At 43.4% G+C, this 13,094-nt stretch overlaps 1 protein-coding gene across 1 annotated transcript in view; it reads left to right on the top strand.

The window, feature by feature from the left end:
- jak2a (Janus kinase 2a) overlaps positions 1-13,094 on the top strand; it is a 35,249-nt gene that overhangs the window by 20,719 nt on the left and 1,436 nt on the right. The window contains exons 7-23 of the mRNA XM_060935319.1: positions 3,437-3,556; positions 4,462-4,619; positions 4,742-4,853; positions 4,988-5,174; positions 5,309-5,427; positions 6,098-6,232; positions 6,349-6,436; positions 6,532-6,659; positions 7,285-7,423; positions 7,544-7,695; positions 7,839-7,989; positions 8,125-8,258; positions 8,865-9,054; positions 10,510-10,634; positions 11,447-11,619; positions 11,728-11,845; positions 12,482-12,595. Coding sequence (XP_060791302.1) covers positions 3,437-3,556; positions 4,462-4,619; positions 4,742-4,853; positions 4,988-5,174; positions 5,309-5,427; positions 6,098-6,232; positions 6,349-6,436; positions 6,532-6,659; positions 7,285-7,423; positions 7,544-7,695; positions 7,839-7,989; positions 8,125-8,258; positions 8,865-9,054; positions 10,510-10,634; positions 11,447-11,619; positions 11,728-11,845; positions 12,482-12,595 — 2,343 coding nt within the window. The remainder of the gene's footprint in view (positions 1-3,436; positions 3,557-4,461; positions 4,620-4,741; positions 4,854-4,987; positions 5,175-5,308; positions 5,428-6,097; positions 6,233-6,348; positions 6,437-6,531; positions 6,660-7,284; positions 7,424-7,543; positions 7,696-7,838; positions 7,990-8,124; positions 8,259-8,864; positions 9,055-10,509; positions 10,635-11,446; positions 11,620-11,727; positions 11,846-12,481; positions 12,596-13,094) is intronic.

Below are 13,094 nucleotides of genomic sequence, written 5' to 3'. Positions count from 1 at the left end.
CAAGCTGTACAGTATGACCCGGAATAATGTGCTATTACTTGGAGAAAACTTCCATGACTATTCCTAAGTTGTATGTATTTATTTCCCTGAGTGTCAGGACCAAGCGATATTATAGTTGTGGTGTGACTGATCCAGACTGGAACTAAATTCAGACAGAAGGATAGTCAGAGTTGGAGTTATCGGTGTTGTTGGACCAGGGCCTTATCCTTAGAACCTTAGTGCAGGAACTTTATCCCTGAAACAACTGCCTGGGAACTTTAATCCTCCAACTTTAGTCCAAGATTTTTTTTAATCACAAAAATTTTCTTTTTAAAGAAGTGTAACTGAGGATTAACACTGAGTGTATGATGGAAGGAAATACACAATGTCACGACATGTAATGTGTCTTACACACATCCCATAATACTGTTCCCTACAGAAGAGTGTGTTAAAGGTACAGTCGTGGTGATATCATTTACTGTTATTAAAGATTACACAATTAGTGGATATGAAATTTTCAGAGGAAGACAGAAAACCAACAGACTGATAGACAGACAAAAAGACAGACAGACAGACAGACACACAGACAGGTAGTTACAGTGCTGAGCGTAAATGAGTACACCCCCTTTGAAAAGTAACATTTTAAACAATATCTCAATGAACACAAACAATTTCCAAAATGTTGAAAAGACAAAGTTTAATATAACATCTGTTTAACTTATAACGGGAAAGTAAGGTTAATAATATAACTTAGATTACACATTTTTCAGTTTTACTCAAATTAGGGTGGTGCAAAAATGAGTACACCCCACAACAAAAACTACTCCATCTAGTACTTTGTCTGGCCTCCATGATTTTTAATGACAGCACCAAGTCTTCTAGGCATGGAATGAACAAGTTGGCGACATTTTGCAACATCAATCTTTTTCCATTCTTCAACAACGACCTCTTTTAGTGACTGGATGCTGGATGGAGAGTGATGCTCAACTTGTCTCTTCAGAATTCCCCATAGGTGTTCGATTGGGTTCAGATCAGGAGACATACTTGGCCACTGAATCACTTTCACCCTGTTCTTCTTCAGAAATCCAACAGTGGCCTTAGATGTGTCATGTTGGAAAAGTGCACGACGACCAAGGGCACGGAGTGATGGTAGCATCTTCTCTTTCAGTATAGAGCAATACATCTGTGAATTCATGATGCCATCAATGAAATGCAGCTCCAGCAGCCCCACATAAGGACACTACCACCACCATGTTTCACTGTAGGCACCAGGCAGTTTTCTTTGTATTCCTCACCTTTGCGACGCCATACAGTTTTGAAGCCATCAGTTCCAAAAACATTTATCTTTGTCTCATCACTCCAGAGTATAGGGTCCCAGTAGTCTTCATCTTTGTCAGCATGGGCCCTGGCAAACTCTAGGTGGGCTTTTTTGTGCCTGGGCTTTAGGAGAGGCTTCTTTCGTGGATGGCATCCATGCATGCCATTCCTCTGCAGCGTATGCCGTATTGTGTCACGGGAAATAGTCACCCCAGTTTGGCTTTCTACTTCTTTAGATAACTGCAGTGAACTTGCATGCCGATTTTCTTCAACCCTTCTCATCAGAAGACGCTCCTGTCGAGGTGTTAACTTCCGTGGACGACCTGGATGTCTGTGAGATGGTTGCAGTTCCATCTTTCTTAAATTTTTGTACCACTTTTGCTACAGTATTCTGACTGATAAGTAAAGCTTTGCTGATCTTCTTGTAGCCTTCACCTTTGTGGTGGAAAGAAATTATTTTCTTTGGGGAATTCTGAAGAGACAAGTTGAGCATCACTCTCCATCCAGCATCCGGTCACTAAAAGAGGTCGTTGTTGAAGAATGGAAAAAGATTGATGTTGCAAAATGTCGCCAACTTGTTCATCCCATGCCTAGAAGACTTGGTGCTGTCATTAAAAATCATGGAGGCCAGACAAAGTACTAGATGTAGTAGTTTTTGTTGTGGGGTGTACTCATTTTTGCACCACCCTAATTTGAGTAAAACTGAAAAATGTGTAATCTAAGTTTATATTATTAACCTTACTTTCCCGTTATAAGTTAAACAGATGTTATATTAAACTTTGTCTTTTCAACATTTTGGAAATTGTTTGTGTTCATTGAGATATTGTTTAAAGGTCCCATGGCATGAAATTTTCACTTTCTGAGGTTTTTTAACGTTAAAATGAGTTCCTCTGACCTTCTTAAGTCACCCCAGTGGCTAGAAATTTTATAATGTGTAAACCAAACTATGCCCACCCTTTGTCAACATTTGAGAATGGCGCGTCAAAACGGCGCGTTGATAGGTTCTTCCCTTTACTACGTCAGCAAGGGAGATGATCCCCACGCCCCCCCTCTGGATTCCCACCCACTGTATGGATTGCCCGCCCAGCTCAAAAGTTGCCACCAAACATGGAATCTGCGCTGTACATGGATGTGACAACACAGAAAAGAGTCTGTTTTTACTGCCGACGGGTGAGCCCCTGAAGACGCAGTGGCTTAATTTTATTTACTCCAATAATACGCCGTCGAGTCTACCTAAGACGGTGTATGTTTGTCGGAAGCATTTTCCTGAGGAATGTTTCCACAACTTGGGACAGTACAGGGCAGGTTTTGCACATCAACTGTCACTGAAGCCTGGGTCCGTACCAAGCATCCCTGCCGCATCAGCCACAAACACCGAACAAGTAAGTGTAGAACTGTTAAGTCGTTTTGCCGTGTTTTAAAATCGGTGCCACGTTAGCCTTGCAATGGCTACATTAGCTGTGCAGCTAACCGCTTCCTGCAGTTAGCCAGGTACTCTGCGCTACAAAACCAAAAAGCATGCAGCATGCTCTGTTATAATAGCCAATCAAAACAGTTTTTACAAAGACACCCACATTCTTTTTTTTAAGTCACTCGTTCATTTTATTTGTTTGTTTGTTCAGTAAAAACCCAAACATTTGTTGAATTTATTTTATTTCCTCGCGTCGCACCTTAATGACGTCAGCGCGCGGTATTTTTCCCTTCGCGGTTTGTTCCTTCTCTCTCGCCATAGTAAGACGCCCACATCCGCTTGTTCTGACCCACTGGAGGTAGCGTCACAGTGCTGTTAGCCAATCAGAGGTAACACGTTTACATGTCATGAATATTAATGATAAGAGCTGAAATCCTGTCGCTCTCCTGCCACCCACTCCTCCACCAAACTAGAACAGCCTGAAACAGGAGAACCACAGCATTTTTTTCACCAAAACTGACTCACAGGGCGTTCATTCATACTAGAGACCACCGCACAGTTAATGAAAAAACGATGCCATGGGACCTTTAAAATGTTACTTTTCAAAGGGGGTGCACTCATTTACGCTCAGCACTGTGTATATATAGATACAAGTAGAGACATATTTGTAATTTATGTCCATCATGCTCTTCTCACTTACTCTTTGCTGTTTTCTCTCTCTCTCTTTAGGATCTGCAGGTGTACTGTGATTTCCCTGATGTTATTGATATCAGCATTAAGCAGGCGAGCAAAGACGGTTCTGTCGAGAGTCGCATCGTCACCATCAACAAACAGGACGGCCAGACGCTGGTATCTCTCTCTCTCTCTCACACACACACACACACACACACACACACTTTTTACCTTGTTAGCATGTGTCCTTAGGGGTGTTCACACGGCACATATTTGCATCGATGCTGCACCGATGTATTTTGTTGCGATATATCTTACACCGGTGTAAATTTTGTGCAGCATTCACACGTCACAAACCTGCTTACTAGAGAGAAGCGTGTTAGCACCGGTGCAGCCCCACTTGCGTTCACACGGCAGTTTTTGCGACCGTGCTGTACGATAGTAATAATGCGGAAATGAAATATGCGCATGCGTGAAAATGTACTTCCTTTTCCCGGTTGTCATGGCATCACCAAGCGCCGGGAAAACAACGTGGATGAAGACACCAGTGTTGCCAGATACTGCTGACGTTTTCCAGCCCAAAATATGTTCAAATCCGCCAAAATGCACTTAAAACCGCCCAATCTGGCAACACTGGAAGACACGCAGTTCTGTTGTTGATATTCGCCATTTTGGAAGCGCAAAATACCAGGATGCAGATTATGCAATGCCCGTATGTAATCAACTCTCCTCACGTGTAGCGAGTCTACCCCTGTAGCGTTCAGACGTCCCATTTTATATCGGTGCTGCCCCGGAAACTAGCATTTACTCCGGAGTAAATTTCTTAAACCACCTCCCGAGCAGGGTTACATTTGCACCGGTTTAAGCAGCTTTCAGGGGCTACACCGCTATAACTTGTACCGTGTGAACGCTCTACCGGGGCAACCCCGGTGCTACACCGGAGTAAAAGTTGCCATGTGAACACCCCTCTTGATTAGACAACTTAGTAAAATGCATTTTTTAAGTTTAAATGATTGTGAACTGTTACTGCACAGGTTTCTTTCCCTTTTCTTATCTCTCTCTCTCTCTCGTGTTCGTATCAGGAGTTGGAGTTCTCGTCTCTGTCCGAGGCGTTGTCCTTCGTCTCCCTGATTGACGGCTATTACAGACTCACCACAGATGCTCATCATTACCTGTGTAAAGAGGTGGCGCCCCCTAGACTGCTGGAGGCCATTCAATGTAACTGCCACGGCCCCGTCTCGTGAGTTTCACCCTCCTGTAGTGTGCACTACTCAGTGGGGCCTCAGTGGGATCAAATGATATCTACACACACACACACACACACACACACAACCACAGCTAACTGTATATCTCTGGCTTTAGGATGGAGTTTGCCGTTAGCCGTCTCCGTCGCTGTGAGAACACTAAAGGCATGTACATCCTGCGTTGCAGCCCTAAAGACTACGACAGGTACTTCCTGTCCTTCGTGGTCGGGGTGAGTGTGTCCTATAAACTACTTTCTGTCCTTTGTGGTGTGATCACAGAGTAAACATAGGCCTGACATTGGTCTGGTGTGTGTGTGTGTGTGTGTGTGTGTGTGTGTGTGTGTGTGTGTGTGTGTGTGTGCAGTACGATGGCATGTTTGAGTATAAACACTGTCAGATCGTACGCACTGCAGCAGGTGAGTTTGTGCTGAGTGGAGCAAAGTGTGTGTTCAGCAGTCTGAGTGAGCTTCTGCACCGCTACCAGAAGGAGGCGCTGCGCTCTGAGGGTCACATCTTCCAGTTCACCAAGTGCTGCCCTCCTAGAAACAAAGGTCAATCTTTGCTTTTTGTAGAACTGAAAATGTGTTACTGGCTGATTGAGAGAAGTACAGAGCAGGCTCCAACAACCATTAGGTAAAAGACCATTAATCTCCGTCTGTCTCCCCGATTGTCTCCCCGTCTATAGATAAGTCGAACTTGTTAATCTGCAGGAGTGATCAGATCTCAGATGTTCCATTCTCTCCATCACCCCTCAAACACACTCAGATGGTCTTCCATAAAATCCACAGAGAAGACCTGCAAATGGTAAGACCTTCAGAACATTTATCTCAGAACTTTATCGCTTTAGGTGCTTTTGGACCAGAGGAACTCCTTGAAGAAGTGACTCCATTTTTGTGTCGCACTGCAGGAACTGAGAACAATTGTAATTCTTAGAACGCTGTTTTGGGGGACTTTTTTAGCTCCTACTTCAGGTTAGGTTCTCTCCCAGCACAAGAGGAACCATGAGTGATGCGAGTGTACAGCGATTGGTCCAACACATGAGCCAGTGCAGCACAGGCATCCGCCATTTTTTAAAAATCAGTGTAAACAACATCTCTTATAATCTTAGCATTAAAAAATGGGAAAAAAACAACAGACAAATGGAGCAGGCTTCTTGTTGTATATCACGCAAAAGTGATGTTGCTATAGCAACCGGTGCGATTGCAGTGTGAATGCAGACAGAAAAAAGCCCTCGAAGGTACGTATGTCGTTCTCAGGAGAGCTGAGTTCCTCTCAGTGGGTCCTTAGAACCATTTGGTCTGAAAGTTCAGCCCAGGAACATTAGTGTTAGGACTTTAGCTCTGGAATCTTACTCCAGAAACTTCACCTGAGGAACTTCAGTCCTGGAACGTAGTAAAGGAACGTTAGTGTTGGAGCTTTAACCCTTAAACATCTTTGAGGAAAACCTTTAAAGATATTTGATGTGTGTTCACAGATGGAAAGTTTGGGGCAGGGGACGTTCACGCAGGTGTTCCGCGGAGTCAGGAGGGAGTTGGGCGATTACGAGGAGGTGCATGAGATGGATGTGGTGATGAAGGTGCTGGATAAGAGCCATCGCAATTACACTGAGGTATCATGGGAAATAAAAACATCCCGAGATCTGATAAACAGATCAGATTTAGTGTGAGTGTGTGTGATATACAGTAAATCTCTCTCTCTCTCTCTTTCTCTCTCTCTCTTGCTCAGTCCTTCTTTGAAGCAGCCAGTATGATGAGTCAGATTTCCCATAAGCACTTGCTGGTGAATTACGGGATCTGTGTGTGCACAGAGGAGCGTAAGTTTTAAAATTGCTCGTTAAATTTCACACTTGCCTACATTTAAACTTTGATGTGATGTGGTGTGATGTGTGTGTGTGTGTGTGTGTTTTAGACATCATGGTGCAGGAGTTTGTGCGCTTCGGCTCGTTGGACACGTACCTGAAAAGGAACCGTAACTCCATCAACATCACCTGGAAGCTGGAGGTGGCCAAGCAGCTGGCCTGGGCCATGCATTACCTGGTGGGTCACACAGTGTGTGTGTGTGTGTGTGTGTGTGTGAGTGAAAGGGAGAGATTGAGATTTAATTTCAGTCAGACATCACACCTGTAATATAAATGTGTTCAGCACACACACTCGGGGCAGCACGGTGGTGTAGTGGTTAGCGCTGTCGCCTCACAGCAAGAAGGTCCTGGGTTCGAGCCCCGTGGCCGGCGAGGGCCTTTCTGTGTGGAGTTTGCATGTTCTCCCCGTGTCCGCGTGGGTTTCCTCCGGGTGCTCCGGTTTCCCCCACAGTCCAAAGACATGCAGGTTAGGTTAACTGGTGACTCTAAATTGAGCGTAGGTGTGAATGTGAGTGTGAATGGTTGTCTGTGTCTATGTGTCAGCCCTGTGATGACCTGGCGACTTGTCCAGGGTGAACCCCGCCTTTCGCCCGTAGTCAGCTGGGATAGGATCCAGCTCGCCTGCGACCCTGTAGAACAGGATAAAGCGGCTACAGATAATGAGATGAGATGAGCACACACACTCATCTGAAATGACAATCCTGTTTTATAGTGTGCATAAAATCCAGTGTGTATGGACAACATATCAGTGGTGTGGTTTCATCATGATGTGTGTGTGTGTGTGTGTGTGTGTGTGTGCGCAGGAGGATAAGGGCCTGATCCATGGGAATGTGTGTGCTAAAAACATTCTGCTCGCTAGAGAGGAAGACAGACGGACACACACTCCACCCTTCATCAAACTGAGTGACCCGGGAATCAGCTTCTCAGTTCAGCCCAGAGAGAGTGAGACACACACACACACACACACACTGTACCCTTTATCAACACAAAGTGAAACCCAGTTTTCATCTACTGCTCCATTTCTTTGTCTTCCTGTGTGTGTGTGTGTGTGTGTGTGTGTAGTTCTGATTGAGCACATCCCCTGGGTTCCCCCCGAGTGTGTGGAGGATCACAGGAACCTGAGCTTAGCCACGGATAAGTGGAGCTTTGGTACCACGCTGTGGGAGATTTACACCGGAGGAGAGAAACCACTCAGCTCCTACGACTCCTCCAAGGTCTCACACACACACACACACACACACACACACACACACACACACACACACACACACACACACATTCCTAATGGGGTCTAATAAGTCATCAGATAGCTAATGCTCTGTGTGTGTGTGTGTGTGTGTGTGTGTGTGTGTTACAGAAGCTGTTGTTCTATGAGGACAGACACCAGCTCTCTGCACCCAAATGGACAGAACTGGCCACTCTGATTAACAACTGTATGGATTACGAACCGTTCCAGCGACCGTCGTTTAGATCCATCATCCGAGACCTGAACAGCCTCTTCACGCCTGGTACACACAACTCTACACAACTCTACACAACTCTACACAACACTGTGATGTGTATAAATGATGGCTTGTACACTGTATATTTCAACTACTCACCTTTCACTCATAATTTCCTCTCTGCCTTTCTCACTCTCTCAGACTACGAGTTGTTGGTAGAGAACGATGTTCCCCCCTTTAGGAGCCCCGGGTTCGGATTCTCAGGAACGTTTGACAGCCAGGAGCCGACTCAGTTCGAGGCACGACACCTCATCTTCCTGCAGCAGCTTGGAAAGGTAAACACGCATGAAGCACCATCCATCAGTTAAGAGCACTTTAGTGTTTAACCCACTGCTTTAACGCCTCGGCGTACTCGCTAACTTGTCATTTGTTTTGTATATGAATTCACTTTTCTGAAGTTTCAGCTGCCATTTTTTAAATTCTGTCACTTGAAAGCGCTACCTCACAGATTTACTTGTTTCAAATGGTCCTATGAGGGTTCTGTGAGGGTTGCACAAAAATATATCCACCTTCATGAGTTTAAAAGCGCACACACACTCTTTTTTTTTTTTTGTACTGTTGAATTGTTTGTTGTGTTTAAGCGCTCCAGTGTTCTGGGAAAAAAAAATTCATGATTGCTTCTACACCAAACACCAGCAGCACCAAAGTAGTCTGACTGTATGTTTAAAAAAAAACAAAAAAGACAGCCTGGCAACCTGATGTGTGGCGCTTATAAAGCTGAAGCTGATTGGTCGGGCACATTTGTGTTGTGATTGGACAGAAAATTAAATGTGGATGTGAGTGAAAAGTTGTCTCACAAACTGATCGGCTGAAACCCAGAAAATCCACAAATGAAGTAAGGAGAAGCTGAGATGGTTGTGACATGGTCTCTCTGTGTGTAGGGGAACTTTGGCAGCGTGGAGAAGTGTCGTTACGACCCACTGCAGGATAACACCGGTGAGGTCGTAGCGGTGAAGAAGCTGCAGCACTGCACCGCTGAACACCTGCGTGACTTCGAGAGAGAGATCGAGATCCTCAAATCACTCCAGCATGAGAACATCGTCAAATACAAAGGAGTGTGTTACACTGCAGGTGAGGCTCTCTCTCTCTCTCTCTCATACATACACACACACACACACACACACACACACACACATATATTCATACACATGTTCCTCAGATAGCTCTTACACTACGTTCAGACTGCAACCTGAAACGACCCATATCCGATTTGTTGTGAAATCCGATTTTTTTGTTCGGCCGTTCACATTACCAATTATATGAGACTTGTATGCGATCTCCAATATGAACGGAAAACGACCCAAAAGTGTCCCGCATGCGCAAATTGACACGTAATAAGCACATCTACGTAATACGTAAACAAAAAAAAGCGCACTCTTCATGTTTAATGATTTCTTTTTTGTTTGTTTGTTTGTTTGTTTAATTATGTGGTTAGTGTTAAAGTGTGAGGTCTCGTGTGTGTTTTTGTTTCTGAACTGAAATGAAAACGTGTAGCCTGGTAACGAGGGTTGACTCCTAAATGTCTCTCTAATTTCTATATAAGTGCACTACATGTTACTAGGAAGTAATGGAGTTTTAAACTCTATATAGTGCACTCGAGCTTCAGTAGGCAGTCATTTGGGATACGGCCGCTGTATTACCAAACTCTTAATTCAGGCTTAATAATTTGCACATATTTATTTCGTCATATTAATAAACTTTTTCTACATTTTTATAAATATTTATTTAGATTGTTTATAGCCAGCTGAATTCTGCAACTTCTCTCAGCGCTGGCTCAAGGTGCAGAAACACCAGTGCAGTTTGCTATGGAGACGAGGCGAGACCTGGCGATGTGGTTTTTGTGGCGGCGGCGGAACTCACACAATAATCTGATTAATGTGGGCAGCAGACTAATGAGACCGAAGGTGTCAAATTACTGGAAATTTCCAGAACAATCTTATAATCTTGTAATACAGGATGGTTTAAGTTATAAATCAGTTATAGAAACTGTTTTATTTAATCAGGCTAACAGATCAACATCCAGGTCCCTACCAAATCCACCATTAGCTTGATCAATTCTATAAAAGTCTATTTAAATTGTGAAAACTGTACAAATGTTGTTGTTTTCCACCAAAGAGGCGGGATTAGCCAACGCAGAATAGTGACCTTTGTCTCTTGTTGATGACGTGTAGGTCGCATGAATGCGACCTGTCCGGTCAGACTGCAGTCGCATGTGAAAATAACGGATATGCATCGGAATTAGGACCACATATCCAAGCGGCCTGGGTCGCATGTGAAAAAATCGGATCTGTGTCATTCAGATTGTCAATAACAAATTGGATACAGGTCGCATATGGGCAAAAAAAATCGGATATGGGTCGTTTCAGGGTGCAGTCTGAACGTAGTCTTATTGTTCAACTACATTATTTAAAACTGAAGCTGCTTCAGTGTGGAACTTGTAAAAAAACAACTAACTCCTGTTCTGGTGGGGAAAGTTGTCATCAGCTGGATTTTTTTTCTAAATTCTTCCTCTTTCCTTTTTTTTAGGTCGTAAAAACCTGCGCTTGGTGATGGAGTACCTTCCATTTGGCAGTCTGAGGGAATATCTCGCTAAAAACAAAGAGCGCTTTGATCACAAGAAACTGTTGCACTACGCTTCACAGATCTGCAAAGTACACACACACACACACACTTTCACTAGCAGTTTATCACATTCTTTTTCGCTAAACGCGCTGTGGTGGTGGTGGTGGTGGTGTTGTTTTATCAGCATGAGATCACGTTCCTTTCTAGAAAATGGCAGATGGAAACATTTAAACCTTAAATAGATGCGAAACCGGCTAAACGAACAGCTTTGCTCAAGTCAAATCAGAGAATATAACATAAACCTTGTATAACTGTTCTACTTGATTACATACATTTTAAATGTAGAAAGAATGTGACTTGTATCACATGTTACTGGGTACAGTGTTCACTTCTCACTTTTAATTGATTTTGATTTAGAGTTCTAACTTCAGGCCTCATATAAAAAGTATAAAGTAAAAGTACTCATTTGTTCTATTCAGACAGTATTATTCACTCTTACCTGCTTCACTCTTTCAAACACAGCAGACTGCAGACTCACACAAGCTCCTTCAGGACACAGGGAACTAATAACGGCACTTCATGCATTTCACCACTAGAGGGCAGAGATGTGTTGAAAAGCTTAGAGGAAAACTTTTCTTCACTCACTGTGCTGTAACAACATTCTGATGGAATTAGTAAAGTTAAAGCAGCACTGAAACACACACAAACAGCTTATCACATTCTTTTTCGCTAAAAGCACTGTGGTGGTGGTGTTTTATCAGCACGAGGTCACGTTCCTTTCCAGAAAATGGCAGATGGAAACATTTAAACCTGAAATTGATGCAAAACTATATATAAAATCCTCAACAACTGCTTCTCCTCATGCTCATGCTGTGCATTTTGGGATGTGTGTGTGATACAGGGGATGGACTATCTGGGTTCTAAGCGTTACATCCACAGAGACTTGGCCACGCGGAACATTCTGGTGGAAAGTGAACTGCGTGTGAAGATCGGAGACTTCGGCCTGACCAAAGTTCTTCCTCAGGATAAAGACTACTACACAGTGAAGGAGCCTGGAGAGAGTCCCATATTCTGGTGAGGAAATAATAATAATAATAATGATAATAATAATAATGATAATAATAATACATATAAGCATAAACCTTGTGTGTGTGTGTGTGTGTGTGTGTGTGTGTGATGAAGGTACGCTCCTGAGTCTCTGATAGAGAGTAAGTTCTCGGTGGCGTCCGATGTTTGGAGTTTTGGAGTCGTTCTGTATGAACTGTTCACCTACAGTGACAAGAACTGCAGCCCTCCTGCTGTGAGTGTCTCTCTCTCTCTCTCTCTCTCTCTCTCTCTGTGTGCATCTGAAATGAGGAAATGCTCTTTCAGGAGGATTCTAACAAAACAGTGAGGCATCGAAGACCATTCAGAACAGATTAAACTCTTATTTCCTGTCTTCTAACACGCCTTCAAACTGCTGCCAGTTCAAGGCAACATCGATGTGTCCTCAGTGCTGCCTGTTACCCATAAATCTGTGTGGCTACTCCATCAAGCAACAGAATTAAAAAAAAAAAAGTGCACGAAACAACTTCTGAAAAGTGAATTCAGATAGAAATATATTGTTGGGGGCTTTTTTTCCACTTAGATTTTTGAAAAGTGACTGAGAAATAAGCGTTGTGCTCTCTCATAACTCTGAGACTGGAACCAACTAAATGTCATTGATATGATTTGTGAGGTATCTGTTAGCGAACTAGTGAACTCTTCGGTTTAGTTATGCAGCGTGATGATGTAATACGTTGCCGTAAACGTGACCCTAAAAGATGGTTCGAAACGAATGTCCTTAGAAGGCACCTTCAGTCAAAAGTCCTGCTTTATGAGACACCTGAGTGTTGCAGCAGGAGCTTTCTGGTTCCAGCACAGCCAATATGTCTCTCTCTCTCTCTCTCTCTCTCAGGTGTTTATGGAGAGGATGGGTGTTGATAAACAGGGACAGATGATCGTTTATCACCTGATCAGTCTGCTTAAAGACAGCTACAGGCTTCCTGCTCCTCAGGGCTGCCCTGCTGAGGTAACACACACACACACACACACACACACACACACAGAGTCAGGATATTTATCTTCTCATAAATTGTCCCTATACACTTTGTATTATGTAAAACCACAGCAATCTTGAATTCTGGACTCTGATTGGTCAGAAGGTGTTGATTAATTATCTATAACAGCAGCACAGGTTTATATTAATGCACTTGTTCTAATACATTATCGTTTCTATAGTAACGGCTCACTCACAGGGGTGTGTACAGCACACGCTCCATAAACCAATAAAAAAAAAAAACATGTATTTGTTAATATGGTGAAGTTTTCTGTCAGGAGAAATGTGTTTATGTAACATTTATGGAAGGAGTCTCCAGTACCGGCACTTTGTACCAATCAGGGGTAAAACTGGAACTGAGTTTTCAGAACGGAGGAGTTTACAGACTGATGACGAAACTGTTTATAGCTGCTATAAAGTCCATAAGTGAAAACTGAATGTTCTAACTATAAATGGATAAAAAAGTATAACT

The sequence above is a fragment of the Neoarius graeffei genome, chromosome 12, assembly GCF_027579695.1.
Source record: "Neoarius graeffei isolate fNeoGra1 chromosome 12, fNeoGra1.pri, whole genome shotgun sequence".
NCBI lineage: Eukaryota > Metazoa > Chordata > Actinopteri > Siluriformes > Ariidae > Neoarius > Neoarius graeffei.
This window is presented reverse-complemented; position numbering and strand designations above follow the sequence as displayed.